Raw genomic sequence first — 23,469 nt, forward strand, 5'->3', positions numbered from 1 at the left:
CAGGCGTACACATCAAAGAAAGATGAAATTTTACCTACTGGTGGTTTGATTATTAGATTAAACATTTATACAGAGTAAAATAATAGAGAGGGGACAAGGAGGGAAAGGGGCAAAAGGTGGGGAAGAAGTAATGATGATATCAATCACTTGGAGATTTCTGCAATATGTTCCTTTCAAGGCACTACTCAGCAACAGTACCCAAATAGATTTTGTAAATGACTATCCCTCCTCAAGATTAACTCGTGTTTAAAAAAACAGACAAATGAATATAGAAATGACCATGAACTTTGACTAGTCAACCATAAAGGAAGATAATCAGGATTAAAATGTGGAAATAAATTAAATATTAGTGAATTTAATTTAGTAAGATATATTGCAAATTGTCCCATGTAGAGTTGAGTATCAATCAGAAAACTAGGATAGCATAACAGGAAAAATGCAACACAGACTATTATTAAATTAAGAAAAAAAGGAAGCCGAATATCTGAAAAAATGGAGGAAAAAATCTATATCAAATCAAATTCCAGTTAAAAAATTTTGGCAAACTCATCAGAACAGATATTATACTTGATCTTAACCAAAGGCCTAAGAAATTTCACCCATGTTATCTCAGCAATATCTGCCTAAGCACAACTGGAAAAGAACACCACAAGCAGACATGCCAAAATGAAAGGAGAAAGCTCATAGGGCCCTACTCATAGATCAGTGGTTCCCAACCTTGCTAATGCTGCAGCCCTTTAATGCAATTCCTCGTGTTCTGTTGAGCCCCAACCATACAATTATTTTCATTGCTATTTAATAGTAGTAATGTTGCTACTGTTTTGAATCATAATATAGATATTTTTGGAGAAAGAGTTTTGCCAAAGAGATCACTGTCCACAGGTTGAGAACCACTGCCATAGACAAAGTACTGCAGGAAACAAAGGAGTATAGAGGGCTGGAGTAGTCTGTCCCCAGAAAGAAGTTCCCTAATTGATTATTCAACATCAAGTGGTCAGCCACTTGGTATTTATCAAAGTTGGTATTTTCAAAACAAAAACCATTTATCCTGTATAACCATGATGGAAAACAAGTGAATATATATAGGAATAAAATTTAAAGTACCTAAGAAGCTTACACAAATAATGTGAAAGACATTTAGGAATGATACAGGTCACTTAGGGAAAACTGACAGTAGGGCCGTGTTGCCTAGGACAACATCCTCTCAGCTCCCTGATTGCACAGAGGTAGAGCCTGTGCTTCTGGGAGCCTACACTCCTATGTTGGGCATGGGGAAGCACTCTGCAGGGTCCCAAAAGAGAAACCTGTACCCTAACTCGTGACCTACAATCTGTCCTGCCTGCAACATGTGGCAGGCAGTGGTGGCTCAGAACACATGGGAGTGGCCAAGCAACTGTTTGCTTTAACTTGAGACCCATGCCAAGAACGGGATCCCATGTCCTACACTGCCTGGATAGGCAGACACAGGAGACTGGATAGCCTAGAATTCTAAGCTAGAAACCAACATGACTGGCAAAACGAAAAGGAGGGAGGGAGAGAGGGGGGAGGGAGAACGATGATTCCTAATGATATTCTGCTATAGTAACAGACAGGTGCCTTGTCTAGTCATCATCAGAAAGACTTTCTATGGCACAGATGGGAGCAGGTATAGAAATCCATCTGCAGACAGACATTATGCGAAGAGAGTATAAACTGGCAGTCTCTATTGGTCCCTCTCAGGAAAGCTTGGGAAGCCCTGGGAAGTCAAGAAAAGACTAGGAGTCAGAGGGGATAGAGGACACCTGGAGAGCATGCTCGCCCTTCCCCCAATCAACTAAGCAGAGTCCACAGAGACAGAAAAGGCAAGCAGGGGTCTGCATGTGTTTATACCAGGTCCTTTGTGTGTATTATGGCTGTTAACTTTTTGTTTTTGTGGGACTCCTAACAATGGGTGTAGGGGTTGTCTCTGACTCGTTTTGCCAGTTCTTGGGACTCTTTTCCCTCTTGGCTTGCCTTGTCCAGCCTTCAGATATGAGGGATTTTGCCTTGTCTTATTGAGGTTTGTTTTGTCATGTTTGTTCGTTTTCTTTTGCAGGTCTGCTCTTTTCTGAAGGGAAAGGGAGAGATAACGGAGGTCTAGGGTAGAGGGGAGGTGTGGCAGAGCTGTGAGGAGAAGACGGAAGGAAAACTGGTCAGCATGTATTATAGAAGAGTCTGCTTTGAATATTTTTTAAAAAGGAAAAGTAAATAAATGCCTAAAGCTTATAGATGCCAATTAATCTCAATTTAATTTAAAAATTAATGCAGCTACAACTAAGATATCAATGTGAAGAAGTATTAAGGAAACTTGTGTGTTCCTCAAGACAGAATCTCCCTGGGCAGCACCAGAGATGGTGACAGGAAGAGGGTCCTAAAAGGAGAAAGCCCAAGGATCCCATAGAAGGCAGACCCAGAATTTCCTGGCAGACTGTGGACTCTGGGTACCCTCCAGTCCTCATGGGAGTTGCCTGTCTTCTCTAAGGAAGTTTGTGTTTCCTTCTCCTTTCTTTCCAGGGCTGCTGTTTTTCTGTACCCACCCTTAAGGCCCTCTAGCTGCATCAGTCATCTTCACTTTCTTGGCATCTGCAGCTTCCCCATGCTTCTGTCACTTTCACTTTCTCTCCATTTGTCTTCTCTCTGTCTTTGTCCATCCTACAGAATGTACTGGATGGTATTCCTAGATGCCCACGCCTCATCCCAAGATCCCTGTAACAAATGCATCAAATGTGCTTCTCTATATGTTTCTAAATGAATTTCTATTGATCTCAATAAATTGGGTGGCTTCTTATGCTTTGCTTCATTTTAAGTAAATTCCAAACATTTTGATTAAAGAACAAATATAGCATTTGTCATTTGAAAATACTGGTTGTTCTCACCTTAGGATCTGTTTCATAATCCAAAAGAGGTTCCAGGGTTTTAGAAATGACACCACTATGTGGATCCAAAGCAAAGTAAGCAGTGGCATTGGTTGAAGAATTTAATATTAAAAACTAGGAACAAAAACCACAAACATTGCTGATATATTATTGTAAAAGCATGAATTTTGAGCTGACATTTTGATGCAATTATTTGGCAAAAGATACACTCAGCTTCATTTTGTGAAGACAGTGCCCATAAATAAAATCTGAACTTGCTTTTGTATCCAGACTTCAAAACAATGCAAGCATTCCTTCATGTTTTCAGCTGTACTTTTTTCCATATTTTGTTTTGTGCTTAAGAACTTGGGCATTTTTGGTAAATAACTGTCATTGGTTTCACAATTAGTTTACTTTCTAGTGTTACATTGACAGCTTTTTTCAATATAAAACCCTATTCCCTCTTGTACACTGAAAAAGTGTATCTAAAGAGGTACACACAAAAGCATTCAGTCTCATCCCAGTACTGACTTTAGGCATGAAAACATAAAATAAAATAATACTTTAAACAAATATGTTGCTTTTGTGAGTATTGAAATAGTTTTCTCTATTGTTATCATAAAATTTATAGCAGGAATATGTGCCCCAGACTTAACAAAAATATTATAGGATGCAAAAATATTAAGAGGCTAAATTATACAAAAACAAAAAATTACATCCTGATTTTCATTTAAAGAAACAATAAAACTTATGATGATTAATGCTTCAAAAGAGACATGACAGCCATGTTGGTGGACACAGTGAGTTATTTTGTTGGTGGATACATCATGGTACTTTTCTCGGCCATTCCTGAACAACTAAAGTCGACTTATGATTGATTAGAATCCCCTAAACATTTTTATGGGGAAAAAACTTTTATTTCTTTCATTATCATGGTGATTTTAGGTTTGCAAAAATAATTACCTTCTAAATCTTTGTGTTTTTCCTCATTTTAATGACTCATAACTCAAACATTATAATAATTTCATTTACAGAAAATATACATGTTTACATACACATGCACATATCCATACATACATGAATGGATATCCCATAACTTCAATCACACACTGTTCTTATATTCTCCCCTCCAACACAATATGCTTTCACACATGGGGCTTTTGAGTCCAACAAGAAAGAATTATATTTTACTATGTGATTTTTTCAGTCTAAAAACTTGATAAAGAAAAATTGAAAATCTGAGTATGCTAAACAATAATTCATAATCAGATCAGAATAGAAACTCCATGAATTTTCCTGAGAGCTATCCTCTCAAACTTCAGCTTAGCCACATTCCCAAGTTTGTTTATACGTCAGTTGTTACTGGCATGAGCAAATAGAAAACTCTTGCCCATTTTATTGAGACATTGACTAAACCATTAAAATTAGGGAAGAAAATCCCAATCTATTAATATAATTTATTATACTATCAAGAAACTAAACTTGTCTTTTAGAAATATAATTAGGTTATGGGTTATATTGCAAACAAAGTTTTTGAGAAAACACAATAATAAATTTGTTTCTTCCCCCACGAAGCCGTCAACTATTTCATCATCTATTATTTATTAATTCTTATTCACAAATTATTGCTGAAACCAAAATAATATGAAAGTCCAAATATCCTTTATGAAAATTGTGAGTCTAATATCAAGAAAATAAAATGAAAGAAAATGAACCAGAAGTGAATATTCTAGAGTAAACAAGCATCGTCCATGCTGATAACAGTACACTCTTCACTTACAGTGTTTTCAGACTATGTTAGGTCTATGAATTCCATTTTTGTCTTATCCTCTTCATTTTGCAACTACATTCAAAACTTAAATTCCCTCTCTCACTTCAGTAAGCATCATAAGCTATAAAGCCTTGTTTAATTAAAGCTTGAGGAAACACGTTTTGCTCATTGAAAAATTAAGCAATGTATTCTGCTGTTTACATTTTGGGGTAAACATAAATGACAATAAAATAAAACTTACTTCAACTTCTTGTCCCAAATCTGGATCTCTTGAAAGAATTGCGTATATAAAAGCAGAGGAGGGGGTATTTTCGGCAACAGACACGGAAACACCTACACAATCACATGAGTAATCGACAGTTACTAAATGGCACATGTCTTGCTTCACACAGCTGCTGTAAGTCATCAGACTTTGTCTGGGTTGAGTAATTCTTTCAGGATACTTTCTCTAGAAAACACTACAAATGTTTATTCACATGAACGTCAATATTGATTTTTTTTCTTTTACTTTGTGTACGTCTTCGGGGTGGGGTCGTGTGCGTGTTTACTGGCATAACTGCCCACACAGACACATGTGAAAGAAAGAAATCGAGGTTTGTGTGTTATTTAATCATTGCTTTATCATATTTTTGAGACAAGTTTCCTCACTTAACTGGTCCTCTCGTTTTCAGCTCTGTTCTCTGGCCAATGAGGCCCAGAGATTTCATTTCACATTCCCATTAATGAGCTTATTGACAGGCATTATCACACCCAACTTGTGTATGGGCTAGGGAAATAACCCCAGGTCTTCATGACCCAGCACTGAAGCACTGAGCCACACACACCTCATTTCCATAGTTGGACATGAAGTCTCTCTAAGCTGTCTAGGCTAGTCACCAATGCATGAGCAGAGGCAATACTACCCCCACTTCCTGACTTCCTGGACTCTAACCTGACAACACCCAGCCTAGAGAACTGCTTTCAAATTTTGATATTTAAAAGAGTCAAAGTAATTCAAGTTTTTTTTTAATTTAAATATTTGGTTGATGTGAGGAATCTGCCCAGAGTCTGAAACATTATCCTTTACATTATCCACTTACACTCACAGATGTTAGAATATTGAAGTTTTTACTTTTTTCCCCAGTAACGCATAAAAATAGGTGCAAATGGTGAAGCAAATAAAAATGTGTTTTAATTTATGCTTCATCACTGTCATGTATGCAATGGAGATAAAGTACATCTTCAACCTTAGGTTGATTCTGAGAATGAAGTGTAACACCATGTGCATGCCTCACACATCTCAACAAATGTTGCTATCTTCAAACACTGCTCTTTATCTTGGTTCTAATGCAATGAAGTATGATTGCATCTCATCCCAAAAATAAAGTAAAAAAAAAAAAGATGAAAAGATGCACAGAGTATGCAAAGCATTGGAAGTTTCTTTATATGATGAAAAACTGATACACCTTTAAAAACATACATGCATGCATGCATACATAGTTATACCATATGCATAAACGTGAAAAGAAGGAATGAAAAGGAAACACATGGGAAGAAAAGAATGCAGAGACAAGCAAGAAGACATAATTGCTGACATCCAATTGATCCAGCCAGCATTAAGTGAATTAGTCTGTGTTGCTTAGGGTTAATTATGTGCAAGATCTTAATACATTCAAATATTTTATAGCATTCTCTACTTGAGGAGTCTTGCTTACTGCGCACATCAGTTTAATACCAAGTCTGTTGCCTTTTTGGAAGATTTATTTATTTATTTTTATTTCATGTTTATATGTAAATGCCCGAATACAGTTGTATACACCACATGTATGCCTGGACCTGAGAATGCCAAAAGAAGGGTCAGATCCTCTGTAACTGAAGTTGCAGGTAGTTGTGATCCACTATGAAGGTTCTAGAAATCAAAACTGGGACCTCTGCAAGAGTAGCAAATGCTCTCAAGCGCGGAACAATCTCGGGTTACTGTGGCTCTTGTTTATAATCTATTTTGTTACTACCACAGAATCCTCATTTTGTGATATTGCTAGTGATATTAACAGAACAACTTTTGGATGAACTAGGACCAGTTTTCTTTGAACCTTTGTTCTACATCAAATGTACGTGAAGGGATGTTCACAGTTAGATTCACTCCGCAGAGCTGTCACCTATACACAGCTAGAAGCAGTATGTAAATTGATTAGACAGTATGTCAAATCAGCAGCATGCAAATTGTGCCAATGTCTTTCAGAGTAAATTCACAGAAGTTTACACTTGTTTAATTCAAAGTGAGCTCTTCATGTTTGGCCTCAGTTGCAAGGACACCACTGATACGATGAGACAAAGTCTTCCAGATCTTGAGCGTGTCTTAGCAGTTCAGCCAAGTCTATGGTGGAAATCAGGTCATAATGACCTTGAGATCCATGTGCATCTTTTAAGAATTTACTATAATATGGAGACACTAAAATGAAATTACCAAGAACATCATTAAATCGTTTCATAGTCATCCAAAAGATAATATCTTCACAAACACTAAAACAGAAGGCTTGTCTACACCCAGTTCCATGCAGGATTTGCTTTGTTTTTAACCATATTTTTTAAATTGAGATTATACTCTAATAACATCAGTTTACTTCTTCCATTTCCTGCTTCCAACTACTACCATATATCCCTACCCCTTTGTTTTCTATCAAATTTATGGTCTCTTTTTTTATTAATTGCGTGTGTGTGTGTGTGTGTGTGTGTGTGTGTGTGTGTGCATGTGTTCTTAATTATGTAAATACAATCTTCACAGACCATATAATGTTACTTGAATGTATTATTTTTCAGTGATAACGACATAGTATTGAATAAGCAATTTGTGTGCCTAGGCTGACTGGCCAAGGCACTCCAGAGACACACCTATCTCTGCCTCACCAGCAATGTTACAAGCACATAACACCATCTGATGTTTTGTTTGTTTTGTTTTCTTTCCATGGGTTCTGGGGGATTTAACATAGGTCCTCACTCTTGCAAAACTCACTTACTGACTGCACTATCTACTCAGACATTTAACTCATATCTTACTGTTTGAATTTCTATACATTTGACAACTTTGGGAGGGACATTCACCCATATGTTACAGATTCATTCAGAATACTGTTTCCATTACTGTTCTCCATGTACTACACAAATTAATAACTATAGTTGGAATTTGAACCACACAGATGCTATTTTATTTTTATCTTCTTACTTTTTAGCCCACATCTTCTTTTTTCAAGCTTTTTATTTCTTTTTTAAAAAGTATTCCCTTTCTTCTCTTCATACCCTCCCATAAACCTATCCTTGCTCACTTTCAAATTCATAACCACCTTTTTTTTAATGATTACTGTTAATAAAGGTTTTCAAGCTTACTAGCACACAATGAAAAAGTGACACTGTAGCACACTGTAGAAGAATGACTCAGTAGTACACAGTGGCAAGATGACACTGTAGCTCACAGTGAGAGAGTGACACTGCAGCACATTGTAGGAGAATGAATCAATAGCACACAGTGGGATAATGACATAGTAACATCACAAATTCAAGTCCATCTTTAGTTATGAACTGAGACTTGTTCCAAATAACCTGTGAACTACAAGTATAGCTCAATTATTGACCATGGCCCTGAATTCATAAGGTCATGAGTTCAATTTTTAGCACCCTTCACACTAAATCACATCACCAAGTAAACTCAACTATGCTTCCATAGCACTTCTAATAGGACAGTGCTTCTAGAATCTTTGAAATGAAATTGACTTGTAACATACCTGCGCCTTTTGAAAATTTGGGATCACAGGAAATAGGATCATCAACATTCTCCACAAAAACTGTGAACATGTATGAGCTGGTGTTATTGCCATCATCCCTCGCCTCAATTTCTAAAGAGTAGGTTCTGGAGTTACTTGGGTTATCAAGATTCAAAGACTGAAGAACAGTGATTACACCTGTGACTAATGAAGGAAATAAACTATTAAACTGAAACATTTATTTCTACATTAGTTGATATTGATTATGTTTAAATCAAGACATAATTTTCATTCATTCATTGCAAATATTTAAAGTTTTTTGTACCAAGCCTTTTCTTTTTGGGACACATACAAGCTTCCAAATCATGACACAACGATTTACTATTATTTATGAATAATCAGCCTAGCTTAGGCTTGTTTCTGACTAGCTCTTTTAAGTTAAATTAACATGTTGCTCTTTTATCTACCTTTTGCCTCAGAACTTTTTACCTTTCTTTCCTTCTGTGTATCTCACTTTTACTGCTTCTTGGGTCTGTCTCTCTGGTGGCTAACTGGTTTCTTGCCAGGGTGTGTCTCTCTCTTTCTCCTTCATTCTCTTCCCCTTCTTCTTCTCTTCTTCTTCTAAAGCCTAGATTTCTCCCTGTATTTTTCTCTCTACCTGCCAGCCCTGCCTATCCATCTCTCTGCCTAGTTATTGGCCATTCAGCTTCTTAATTAGAACAATCAGGTGCCTTAGGCAGGCAAGGTGACACAAATATAAGATATTCTTACAAAATTAAACAGATGTAGCATGAACAAAAGTAACACACCTTTACACATTTAAAATAATATGCTACATCATAAGCAAATGTAACACATCTTTACAGTTTCAGTAATATTCTATAGCAGCATTTTATTTACTACATGCTTATTTTAAAAAATAATTACATATTAAAGCTTATTTCATAATATTTCCTTTAAATATGTAAATTATGATATATTTGTTTACCAAATACATCAAGTAGTATTCCTACTCTAAATTACCAAATACAAGAAATCACATTTGATATTTGTTAGTTATAACGAATATTGTAGCAGTGAGTGTGAAAACCCATCCCAATCATTTACTGCTTCTGATAATAAGCTTTGGTCATTTTGTTACCCATGAAAGTTGAAGGAAAATGAGTTCAAGTGTCAAACTTAAGTAAAGTTTGCTGAAACACCGTGACTGTTTATCCCTGGTGCCACCACCTTTCCCTCTGAGACTCTTCTCACTTTGGAATGACCGACTTTGACCTTATATTGAACATCTTCAGTGCTTTCACATGTCTTTGGGACTCTACTATGGATTGAAATAAATCTTCTCAAATAATAGTTGATCAGTACTATGGCTTGGTAATGTGCCAACATGATTAATCTATCCTCATATGCTTTTCATTTTGGTGACCACAGGGAGATAATCGGTCAACTTGGAGACTGGAAAGGCAGCAGTATTTATTGTATGATAGTTTAGCTTTTGAGATAAATTTTGGTTGATCTACTGTATTGTTGCTGAAATGAACTGGCTACAACTGAATCTGTTACTACCTTATCTTCCCCTCAGCCTTTCCAAACTTGGAAATTGTTGCAACACACTGTATTCTGCAACATTGATGCTCAAGAATTATGCAGCTGAGTTATATATTGAAACACACACATACACATTCACAATCCCATAATATTTTAAGTAGCTTTATAATTTTGTATTGCTGTATTCATAACTATACTCAGCGGCAGATTGAACACATCAGGAATATCTTTCAGGTCTCTGACTTCTAGAATAGCTGTGCATACTAAGCTCTGAGATGGAAGGACCCAGCTTATGCAGGACACCAATGCCATCAAAGTCAGATGCAAGAATTTTCACAGGCCAACTCATGTTGATGGAATCACTCTTATCCGTTTGTGTTCTAATCTACCTTAAATGTTCCACTATATGTCCATCTTCCAACCATGACTTCAAACTCTAGAATTAGTGACTACAGACTATCTAAAACTACACAGTCAGCTGCTACAACATATTCTTGGTGTTTCTGTTTTGTTGTTCAATTATCAAATTTGATAGTACCATGTATATCAAAAGCCCATAAGAACAATTACGCTGTCCACATAGACAAAAATCTGTCCATAATCATATATTTAATATTAAATTATCTGCTAAAATCCCAATTTTTACAAATATGACCAAAGAGATAACTATGTGTTCCACAGATGTCTTTTTTTAACAAGTAAAAAAGTTGTAAGTATAAATGTCACATGTGTCTTCTGTGTTTCCTTCTTGGTGTTCAAATTTAGAAGAGTAATTTTAACAGCCCAAGCTCTCAAGGGCATGTAGAGATAAGTGTATGTTCAGGTACAGTAGTATAGAAGTATTTATATAAAACTTACAAGGATCTAAACCAAACATTTCCTGCTGTGTTTTAAAGGAATACATGATGCTGCTGTCTTTATCACGATCTGTTGCTTTTACTCTTGCTAAAAAACTTCCAGTGGGTTTCTTTTCAGTCACGTTAATTGAATCCATAGGAAATGGCCTAGGAATAAAATTGTGAAATAAATTTACTTTATATAATGTAGTTGCTGAATTATAACTAAGAAACTTCTGGATTTATGAAACCATTACCTTTTGTGAAGAACTTAAAAGCTCCTAATGTATTCAAGTTTTAAGAAAATTTGTTTGTGGCATAAAGTTACACAGATTTTTTAACATGATATTTATATAGTTTCTGCTATTAGGCCAGATTATCAAGAATACCAAAGAATAAGAAAGATAGAAAATGAAAAACAGAATGAAATAATGCCTCTCCATTGCTCCAGAGAGACAATACACGGAGTAGTTGGCAAATGAACATAAGACACTGAATATATTAACTCATATTATAAACTCTAGGGTGAGGGGCTACCCAAAACAATAACTTGGAGCAACATATTAAATCAATTTCTGTAACATTATTTACTACCTGTTTGAGTCTCACATTGTCTCTGATCATATCCAGAACATCTATGAAATCTAAGTCTCTTTTTTGGCATTTTAAGGCATTGTATCTACCCGGTAACTTGTGTGTCGTGTGTCATGTGAGGTGCTAGGACAAGAGAGTTGAGTGGGTGGTGTTGTGTCTCCAAGCAGTGTTCTTGATCATATCCTACTTGGCTCCCCTTTCACATCTATTATAATAACTATAATGTCCTCTATAATAATTATATTATGGAACATTGTAAATGCCTTCATTTTCTGTTACCCTATTGCTTAGTATTCTGTGTCTCTTCAGATATGAAAAGAATATTCAGAAACTATATGATAATTTGGCAATGGCTCTTATTTATTTAGTTATAAATTCTATTAAACAAGCAATAAATTTATGTTTATTAAAAGATGAGAGCCTCAGAATATTATTCTCAAATCATGATGGGACTTTTACAGCAAATATAGGTAGACTTACAGATTGATTATTTTCAGAAATAAGGGATTATTGAACCTCTAAATTTGTTTCAGTTTCTCAGATCCAGCCAGGTAAATTCAGGAACTCAATAAATTCCTCCCTATAGTTATCTGTAGAGACAGAACTTAGTAACATAAAGAAAGTGACCATAACACTATCACTTCTTTCTCATTACAAATCTAAGTATTTGGTTACTTTCTTATTATAGTAGAATATTTAATTGCTAAATTTTGAAGTATGAAAATTATGTATTCACAATCTTCGAATATTTCCTGTTACATTGTACTTGGCAATATGATAACAATTAAATATTTTAAATATTTTTAAGGTCAGTGTAGTTATTAAATTCAGCATAATAACTTGGCAAATCTTGGGAATGGAAGCAAAAACACAACCAAATGTTCCCATTGTATTACAGGCTGATCAATTCTAAACTCGTTTTAGGTTTTTCTCTCACACATTGTATATTGCATCCCTCCATGCATGAATTCTGGGTATATACTAATATGTTTTTGACAGACCATGGTATGATTTTCTGTTTATTGTCATTTTCAATATATACAATAGGTTTTCTTTAACCATTCACCTATGCTCACACTTTGAAATCAATGTGCTTACTCAAATTGAGGCGTCTCATCATTTATGTTTCGAATATTGATAATTATCGTTCCTTGACAGAACAAACCTGCTGAATCTGTTGCTCTCACTGAAAGCTGGAAAGTCTGGAAGAGAGGTTTTGAAAAATTATAATATGTCATTTGCTATGTGGTATACCTATGTAGTTTACACATCTCCTGCTACATATACAATACAATTATATAGGGTCGGGCGTTGGTGGCACTGGCCTTTAATCCCAGCACTTGGGAGGCAGAGGCAGGCAGATCTCTGTGAGTTTGAGGCCAGCCTGGTCTCCAGAGTGAGTGCCAGGATAAGCTCCAAAGCTACACAGAGAAACCCTGTCTCAAAAAAAACAAAACAAAACAACAAAAAAACCCAATACAATTGTATATATCTATAAAGACAAATACTATTCAGAAGTATATATGTATATACATATCTATGTATGTTATGCATAAATACACATGTTTGAATAGTCAGGATAAACATATATACTCCCTTAATTACACTCACAATAAATTTCAGAAAAGCTTTGTTTTATATCCCATAAAGTTTCTCTCAGAGATTCTTGTAGCTTGGCTGCTGTACTAAATAAATTGAAACAAAAACATGAATAAATTCTATATTTCACCATAAACACAAAATATAATGAACCAAAGGTTTTAACAAAGCCAACTGCTTGAGACTGATGCTGGGACACAGGACTTCAGGTTATTGTTTAGGATGAGAACAGTGTGCAGTTTCTGATGTGCTGAGGATGTGACCAGTCAGCCTGTGCCTCGTCTCATCCCTTATCATCAAGGGTCACTTTCAGAACACAAACAAAGCACTATTCATAGAGTAAAAGATCTGTAAGAAACTGAACAAACATTTGTAAATGCCTCCAACATACAAGTCTCCATGTTGAATGAAAGATCTGTGATTTGTGTGCATGACTATACATGCAATATCATAAAATTAGTTGATGAAGTGTATAGTGGGGATAAAGACAGAAGTATTAGAAGTCTGTGTATGTTGGGTAGAATGTATTCTTACAGACAGAAGAGAGTCAGGAGAGCACCACAGTGTTAGTTCTGAACTGGTTTCATGCACATCAAAATAGTGTTGCTGACTCCCACCTCTTTTCCATCAAGCTTTAATCCCACACGGTACTCGTTAAATCTGTTGTTACCTACTCTACCACTCTGCAACTCTCACCATTTCCAAACTGAAGTTTAAGTAAGAATAATAGGTGTTCCTCATCTTCAACTACTAAATCTGCCTCCTAAATATCATCAGCAGCTTCTTCCCTGCTGTTGCATATCAGATATTTACATTATGACTCATAACTGTAGAAAAATTACAGTATGAAGTAGCAACAAAATAATGTTATGGTTGGGGGTCACCATAACATGAAGAACTGTATTAAAAGGTCACAGAATTAGGAATGTTGAGAACCACTGTTCGAGAGTCTTGCATTTTCTTACTCAGTATTTTTTCAACTGCATAATGAATCAACATATATGTGTTCCTCTCTAAGAAAGAAACAGTTTTGCAATAGCAGTTATAACAGTAATAACTTGATCCATCTACTCTTCATACTCAATAATCCCAATGATCATTTACCTGGGCTATCTGTGGTCACTTTGCCTTAAATTTCTTCAGAAATTTTTATATAAAGTACAATCCCCACACTCTGGTAACTGTAAGGATTAGGTCTAGATATTTGGTTAACTACACAAATCTTTGCAAATAAATTTTGTGAAATATTACCCTTTCTGTAATGTCACAATATCTCGAGTTTTTCGTAAAGAGTTCAGAGTTATTTTTATTCTCTTCTATTCTTAATAGAGAAATAAATAAAATTAAATTACATGGTATCCAGCGTCAAAGTCCAAGGCATCTTCACCTCTTAAGCTAACAATACCATTTACAGGATCTACTCCAAAGGAGTTTGCTCCCCTCTTGGGTCCAGATAATTCTGTCTCAATGCTGTACTGGAAAATAAAATGTGTATTACTCATTCCAAAATGAATCAAAAGGCACAGAAAATTATTAATAATAAAGTTACATTAATACAGAAAGTTCCTTATTTTTCATAATTATCACTTTTATGAGCTAGCATCTATAAAATCATGATATATTGTGAATTGCAATATAAGAAAATCAACTCGCTTGCTCACTATATTATATGGTCCCTTTGCTAATGTTTAATGGAGTTATATACAACATTTTCACACAAGAATTTGAAAATGACTATTTCTGATTCTACTAATGATTTTATATATGAGATGATAAACATACAGAATAAATTTATTGACACTTTTTAAATTTTAAAAAATATCAAGATTTATACAAATTTTAAATTTTCATATATTAATATGGCTCTATATGCAGGTTTTAAATAATTACTGAAAGTTCTTCAGTGATTTGAGGAGAATTTGAATTAAATAAATATGTTCTCAAAAGTACCTGATGAAACCCACAGAAACAGCTGACCTGACCAAGGAGGAGCTCTTGGTCCCCAGACTGTTAGCTGGGAAGCCAGCATGGGAGAGATCCAGACCCCATGAACGTGGGTGTCAGTGAGGAGACCTCAAAAATCTATGGGGCCTCTTGTAGTAAATCAGTACTTATCCCCAGCATAGTTGTGGACTTTGGGAGCCCATTCCACATAGAGAGATAATCCCTGAGCGTAGACACACAGGGTGGACCTAGGCCCTATCCCAAAAGATATGAAGACTCTGAAGAACCCCTATGGAAGGCCTCACCCTCCCTGGGGAGCAGAAAGGTTATAGGGTAGGTAGGGTATTAGTTTGTGGGGAGCGGGGAAGGAGGGCAGGGAGAGGAAATTGGGATTGACATGTAAAATAATCTTGTTTCTAATTTAAATAAAAAATGGAGAAAATATAAAACCAGAATATATAATCTATACAAAAATAAAAGTGAAAGAAGATAATTTATCAGAAAACTCTCTGATTACTGTTGTGAATTTGCTCTTAAATTGATATGAATCCTATACTCTAGCAATATAACTCATTATCAAAACATATTTTGAAATGCTCACCCACTGGTTCTTCTCACATTCCTACAAATGGCAGACTGGCAATATTATTTTCAGCTGTATCAAGGTTATTTTTCTTTAATCTACTGAAAAGACTTTATCTAATCGGATATATCTCAGATTTCTTAACAATTTCCTATTAGCTAGTCTGTTAAAATGCAATGTTGACCATCCCACAAGGAATTTTAGTACTTTGACTGACAACTACACATATATCAGTGAGTGGTAGGGGAAAAAAAAGAAATATATTGTAATTGTGGAAATCAAGGTCAGCACAGGTTATATGACTGTCCCAATATCATTACACTGACCTAGGATAAAGTCAGAACAGGCCACGTGCATTGACAGCCCAGCAGCCTTGCTGGTCTAGTACTTCACCATGAGAGTTACTCAGTTGGCAGTAAGGGATGTCAATATGTGTTCAAAAGGGACAGCTGCCAGAAAATCATATGGACTCGCAATTTGAATGCAAGCATACTCTACAGATAGCATAATTGGAAGGTTTGCTTTTCTTGCCAAGTCTGTGAGAAGCTGTATAACCATGAATCAATTATGAGAAGATAATCTGTTTAGGTTAGGTATTTATGAAATAGAAAGGCAAAGCATCTAAATCTCTCTCTCTCTCTCTCTCTCTCTCTCTCTCTCTCTCTCTCTCACACACACACACACACACACACACACACACACACACACTGGCATATATATATGTATACATATATATGAATGTGCATATATTTTATTATATAATTACATTAAATAATCTAAAATATTTTCAGCTTTAACACAAATACTGCACTGAGTGATTAATTTTATTCATTCATTAAATTACATTTTCTATTCTTCTAAATAGTCTTGGAAACTTTGCCCTGTGTGCCAGCTTCAGAAATATATGCATTTCTCACAATAATGGCCACCTACTGTCAGCCTGTCACCATGTGCAATGTCTTCATCTGTGACATTCACTCTATAAATGGATTGAAAGAGTGGATAATCCTCAGCTATTTCAAATGTAGCTGCAAAGCAAAAATTAAAAACATTATATCAAAATAAAATATTAATTGTGTTTGTTTGAATTTTGGATTATTGGGGGGCCGGGTTAACAATTTAAAACAGTCTTTTTATTCTCTATTTGTTTTTTTCTCTTTGCCTTCTTGTCATCTTTCCTGTCCCACACAGTGCTTTTCCTTACTCCATGACATTATTGGCAGCCACTATCACTTAATAAGAGAGACCATGACATGAGGGTCCAGGAGATCGCCACAAAGCATTAATGCATCTGATAGGGTCTGTTTCTTACAGAAGTAGGTGGGTACTCTCACAAAACTGATGACATCACTTTGAAACACAGGTCTTAAAAATGCATAAAACTTGTACAAAATATGGCATGGATGGATGGAGTGGGAAACGCAGGTTAAATTAATTTTTTCTTGATTTCCAAAATGAGCACACCTATGTACACATGTGTGTCTGTGTGAATGTATGTGTGTGCGCGTGCGTGAGTGCGCGCATTATGGGAGTGTGCGTGCATCTGTGTATTGGTCCATTCGATATTATTGAAACTTGGACCATAAAATCAGTGACAATGCATTTTAAATTTCCTAATTCCTATATAAGTAGACTATATTGAAATTATACTAAAATCAAACTTTACCAACCTTCCCAACTAAATTTAAATTTTGTAATGTTTAAAGTAAACCTCTGAGAGACTTTGGCCTAACTGAGGGTAAGGCTGGTACTTAGGAACATGTCTTCAGAACCAATACAAGAAGGAGAAGGAGGAGAAAGAAGAAGTAGAATAAATATCAATACAAAAAAATCCACTTTAGTGTAATTTAAAGACCTATCATCATCCAATTTCAAAGTAACTTAAGTGAATTAATAATGCGAAGAATAAAATCTTAGTTAACTTGGAAGTTGGCGTCTTAAGTTTTCATGTCACTGTGTTGCCAAGCAAAAAAAAAAAAATAATAATAACACAGAAAAGCTGTCAGAAAGAGAAAAAATGCTAGCACCAGGTTTAATTATACTGTGAAACACTTAACAGGAAAATTAAATCTACTGAAAGTGTAAAACCAGAAAATTGTGTTCAAAGCATCCTGAGTGTACAGTAGTGTTGGGAGGTACAGAAAGACTTAAAAACAGATCTGAAAACTTGCCTTTTCCTTAAAGTCAAATAAACCACAGAACAATTACTTTTGGATAGTAATTGAGATTTTAAATAGATGAATGAAGTTAAGCATAACTAGACAGATGCAGGCAACTAGAACTCATCTGAGTCAAATGATCAGAACACTGGACTCACTGTCCTTTTGGACTGTCCAACTGTTGGCCAGCTGTCAAAAAAAGATTTGAGTCTTCATGAGCCCGAGCAATTATTGACAAAGAACTGGTAAAAGTTTAACCCTACTGCATCTTCAATGCTCCAAAGCAATTCTTCATTAATGTAGTTTCTACATTATTTCAAACGTTGTCTTTTTCCCTAAACTCTTAACCCCTTCTCATCTATCTTGAAGCCCAGAGATGAGCTATCAAGCTATCACAAAATAAACAACCAATTAGCCTAGCGAGAGCAGAACTTCCTCCAGGGGCCCTGCACAACCGCTTATAGCTGTACATTCTGTCCTTGTACAGGAAATGAAAGCACTTCTCCACAAAGGACAAATCTGATCATTGTCCAGCATCTCCCTTGCTCTTTGGTGGGTCTGACTTTAACCCTCATTTTCAGTCATGCTTTCACTTCTACTACATCTCTTCAGCATGTAAATGCAAGCCTTTCTGAAAAACATCGCCATTGAGCAAGCACTGCTTATGTGGCCCCAACTCTTTTCTACCCTTCACTGTCAGAGTTTATATTATGTTTTCACACACTACTCCATCTTAAGTCTATTCTATAGCAGAAAGAGTTTCCCAGCACTTATTTGTACATCCATGCTTGCCTGACAAATAGACCAAACTTAGTGTCTGTGTTACTGATTTCCCATCAACATTTATACAAGGGATTCTTCTCTCATCCCTTAGCTGACAAAGGAGCACCACTAGGAAAGATCTGCTCCAAAACTCAAGCATCTATGGAAAACAACTGCTAGGAAAAAATCAAAGTTGGCAATCTCCTACCAGCTATTAATTTCTTTGATAAGGCAAACTGCTGGTACAGATTTTCAAATTCTGTCCAACATTGTCTTAGCAACCCACAGTGTCCAGCAACTATCTCCCTTATTCTGTCATCAGCAAGCACACATTTACTATCCCCTCACAGGCAAGAAAGTAATCCAAGTAAGAAGTGGGTAGTCATCACACTCAAGTTTCATTGAGATCCAGAAAGGGTCCAAGAACTCAGGGGAGATCAGGAGGGATAATCTGATACATAATTCTTGACTACAATAGGTATGAAGAATAAAACATGAAAAGAACATATTTATTTAGTTAAACATTGAGCCAATATCATTTTCATGTGAATGGATGTGTTTGTTCCTATTGAAAACAAAACAAACTACACATGACTGTCAGGGAACATTTTTCATAATAGTAAAAAGGAGTAAAAGATTCTTTTGTATAGACTTTATGGAATATACATTACATTTCTAAATGCAGCCAATATTCCTAAGGAAGTAAATGCAAAAGTCAAGGTCAATGTAGTAGAAGTAATTTCATATACAAAACTCCTATTTTAAAGATCAATTTTTAAAAATTTTAATATGGCTCATTTAGTAAATTTAACACTTGATTTTGCTTTGTACATTACAAACTTTAAAATGATATATTAAAATTATAGTTTCAAAAGAAATTTATAGTTCAAATTCATGATCTTCAAAATTGAGGTACAATAAATCATATTTTCATGGGATGACACTTTTACTTGCGGTGATAAAGATGTCTTTTAAGTAGATACACAAGCTGACACACTCGGGTCACTAGTATGTTCTCAGAATGTAGAATACAACTATATTTTGAAAAGAGAAAATATAAAGTTTCAAGGCGTTTTTTTTAATTTGATAAACAGAAAATAAATTAAAATGATAAATAAAGACATATAACTGTTCAAAAGAGAGATGCAAACAGTGATAGATGTTTCATTAATTCCAGCTGTGCTGTTTATCCCATCCTTTATGCATGCTCAACCTCCCATTCAAATGAATCTTCTCCATTTGTTTGTTTACCCCACTGTCCTCTTTTAAAAAGAAGCAAACCAGACAGAAATCTTGCAATCCCAGATAACCCAGCCACTGCCTTCTCTCCAATTTTATATTGAGATGTGTAAAGAAATGCTCTCTATTCTCAGACTCATTAACCAAACCAACTTGCAACACTCTGGCTTCTACCCCATGACATGGTAAAATAGCTTCTAGATTCACTAGTTATGTTTGCTTATTTTGTTTGAGGGGAAGCAATGAGTAATATCATTCTCCATTTGAATTAACTATCGAATACAGTTCTATTAAGCAAGCACCTGGCATTCTCCTGGAATGTTCTTTTCCCTGTTGCACACGGCATTACTCTTTCTTTGTCTACCAGCACTTGAGTCCTCGTCCTTTCCTTGGCAGCCTAACTTTCTTCCCCACATCATTAAACGTTATTCAAGATTTGGCCCTCTGCCTTCCTTTACTCTAATTCCCTGCTGTGATTGAGTAATTTCATCCAAATCCATGGTTTCAATTACAAACATTCATAGCCCTATACAAGACCTCTGAGTTCAACTGCTAACTTAAATCTGTGCTTTGATATATGTAACAGAGGCGTAACAAATATGATATGTTGTGCTGGGGTGCCATTTATGGAAGATTGCTTGTCTGTCATGCTTAGGGTCCTTATTTATTGCCTAATCCACAAACAAACACTCAAATAACATGTTCAAAATGAGCTCACACTTCTCTTCAAATGGTGTTTGTTCCTCAGTTTCCATTTTATGCTTGAGGATCTCAGTTGTATATACATCAGAGACTTAAGTGCTTTCCTTCTTCCCTTTTATTTAGTTTGTCATCAGGCTCATTTAGTATTTAAGCATATCAAGTCAATACTTTCCATTTATATCTACCACATTCCTAGCCAAAATGCACCATACCCTTCTTGGATTACTAAAACAAACTGCTGGCTAGCCTTCCTCTATCTGTTCTCTATATCTTTAAACTTATTCACATAAATTACACATATAATTATGTTGGTATTTCTATTGTCTATGAACTAAAATAAAACTAAATTTATTTAAATATATAAAGAGGACATATTTTGTGACACAAAAAATGTGTTTGAAACTGATGATCCAGTACTCATATATAACAGTAATACACCTGCTTGCTTTCAGATATTCATTGTTGCATTCTGCTACAGGAGCAAAGTTGAATGAGAATGAACTCATCAGTTCAAACCAGGAATCCAGTTGTCAATTAACTTATTCTTAGTTCCCACATCTCTTCTTATAATCAGAAAATAAGAGCGTAGAATGACTGACACACTTTGAAGTAATTGAACTATTTTGTGTTACAATTTTTTGGAAAAAAATTATTACACAATATCTCTATAGTTAAAATTATCTGATACATGACAGAGAACACAGACTAAGCACTGATCACAATAATTTAATTGGAAAATCATTGTCAGAAAAAGTAGAATACATTTGATGAAATATTTCCTGATGACAGATTTTATTCATAAAAAGAAACAAAAATGAGGATATAACCAAAACAGGATTTCTGACTTACTTTTTAACCAAGAAGGAAGATTCATTCACTCATTCATTTATTTATATCTCCATCCTATCCTAGTTTTGTAAGAAATGTCCTCAAGGATTATTTCCTAATTTAATGTTCGTATATTTGTATATATTACATTCTTTGATTAATACTATTCCCCAAAATTTCCATATTGGACAGCATGTCTTATCTCTTTTACTGTAGATTTCTATTGAAACTAAACAACAGGAAAAAATAACAGTCATACCTGAACCTGAAGAAAAGAGGGGGTCAGCAGTACAGTCTGGAGGTTCTGGAACATCGATTATATTAATGGTCAAAACATGTCTCATGATCCCTCCAGTATCAACTATAAATAGAAACCTGGTTGGATCAGTTTCATAATTAAAGATTTTTGTAGCTGTGATGACACCAGAATCTAACAAAGAGAGATTTAAAATCAGAAATAGTCTATCAGTCTAGCTATTAAGAAAACTAATTATCTTTCTAGTTATAAAAATATACCTGAAATGTCTAGAAATGTGTTAGGGTTCAAAATTGTAATTGTCATATAAATGAATTAAGTTGGAAATGACATGATCTATCCAAAGTTGCACATAACTCATTCTATGAATCTTTCATGAAGTACAGAAAAGAAAATAGATTACCTACAAAGAAAATATACAGGCGTGTAGATATAAATGATTGACACTTTTATTCTAATAAACTTTCTTTGTGTCTTTCCTAAAACATTTTTATTGAAAATCATTTATGAAATCACAGAGGCTATCAGTGACAGAGATTTCATTGCACTTAGTAACTTGATATAAAAAATGTTTATATTGAGCCTCACTAGTTATAAGTTGACCCTAAAATCATTACGTAAGGTCTTTTATATGTTTGGTAATGTGTAGTTGGCAGTGGCATATATGGGGTATGTTACATGAGGTTAATGTTTATATCTTCCTTGATCACTTACCACCATTTGTTGGGAGAATCTCTCACTATTTGAGTTAACTGCCTGGATACCCTGGTTAGCCAGCAAGCACCATGGATCTCTCTGTCTTTACCCCTTCCAATCTGCACTGGATTGCAAACAACCCTTGCTATGACCAGCTGTTACATGGGTGCTAGTAATTTGATCTCAAAATATTCATGGCAAGTGCTTTATCAACAGAGCCATCTCTCCAGCCCCTGTGGTCTGTGTTTTGCAGACTTTTAACCTGAAACTAAGATGAAATTTGTACCAAAAAATTTATGTTGTGAAAGGAGATATACTGCTCCTGATAGACTAGCCTAATTCTCAGTTAAATTGAGGCAAGTAGAGATAGTAGAGAAAATGAAGAAAGTTATAGACAGTTAAATAATTTTTATTATTAGGCATATCAGTTTCATTAAGTCCATATATTTTAAAAGAAATTAGAAACATTTTTCAAAAATGAGTTGCTTGAAAGTAATTATAACACCATCTATTGAATATTGAGGAAAACTACTTTAAATTCTGAGAAATTCATTATTATCAACAGACTATCTTTTAAAACATATATATATATATATATATATATATATATATATATATATATATATATTGATACAAGCTTAAGAATTTACAGGACAAATAGTGAGTTTTCCTGAAACAAACTTCCTATTCTTAGAGATTTTCTTTTCAATTTAATGGAATGTTAAGTGCCTGATAAACTCAAGTAGTAGCAGGAGAAAAACATAACCCTACTTAAATATCACTCATAATAAAATGGAGCTTGTTAGTGTTCCTAAATATTCAAGAAATATTTTCAAAGTGCGGTGATGGTGGAGGTCATTCTGTGTATATATTTATCTTAATGATGTTGAATAAAGCACTGTTGGCCAATAGGGAAGCAAGAGAGGTAGGACTAGGAGTCAAGCAGAATTCTGGGAAATGTAGTAGAGACAGAGTCGCCATGTGACTGCCAGGAAGACAGGATGCAAGGCCAGCATCCTCTATAAGTCTTGTAAATATATAGATTAATAGTTATGGTTGGTAATTAAGACTGAGATAGCAGATAAGAAATCTTAGTCATTGGCCAGCAGCATTGTAACTAATATAAGTCTCTGTGTGTTATTTTGGTCACACACATGGTGGCTGGCAGAAAGATTTATCATTACAGTTTGGTGCTAGATCCTGGAAGGAATATCAATAGATTCAATGGCAGAATTTATTTACTGTGGCGTCTCCTAAAGGGTCTCATCTCATTAGACTGAATAAACTAAATTTGAGGTAATGACTCTATGGGACTTCTCTCCCTATAAAGATTTTGTGGCCT

General features: G+C 35.1%; 1 protein-coding gene across 1 annotated transcript in view; it reads right to left on the reverse strand.

The window, feature by feature from the left end:
* LOC103162716 (cadherin-related family member 3) overlaps positions 1–23,469 on the reverse strand; it is a 101,427-nt gene that overhangs the window by 65,105 nt on the left and 12,853 nt on the right. Inside the window, exons 3-9 of the mRNA XM_035451504.1 lie at positions 21,435–21,605; positions 16,419–16,513; positions 14,311–14,433; positions 12,458–12,561; positions 10,788–10,933; positions 8,403–8,585; positions 4,886–4,977 (exon numbers count right to left, since the gene is read on the reverse strand). Coding sequence (XP_035307395.1) covers positions 4,886–4,977; positions 8,403–8,585; positions 10,788–10,933; positions 12,458–12,561; positions 14,311–14,433; positions 16,419–16,513; positions 21,435–21,605 — 914 coding nt within the window. The remainder of the gene's footprint in view (positions 1–4,885; positions 4,978–8,402; positions 8,586–10,787; positions 10,934–12,457; positions 12,562–14,310; positions 14,434–16,418; positions 16,514–21,434; positions 21,606–23,469) is intronic.

The sequence above is a fragment of the Cricetulus griseus genome (genome assembly GCF_003668045.3).
Source record: "Cricetulus griseus strain 17A/GY chromosome 1 unlocalized genomic scaffold, alternate assembly CriGri-PICRH-1.0 chr1_0, whole genome shotgun sequence".
Lineage (NCBI taxonomy): Eukaryota > Metazoa > Chordata > Mammalia > Rodentia > Cricetidae > Cricetulus > Cricetulus griseus.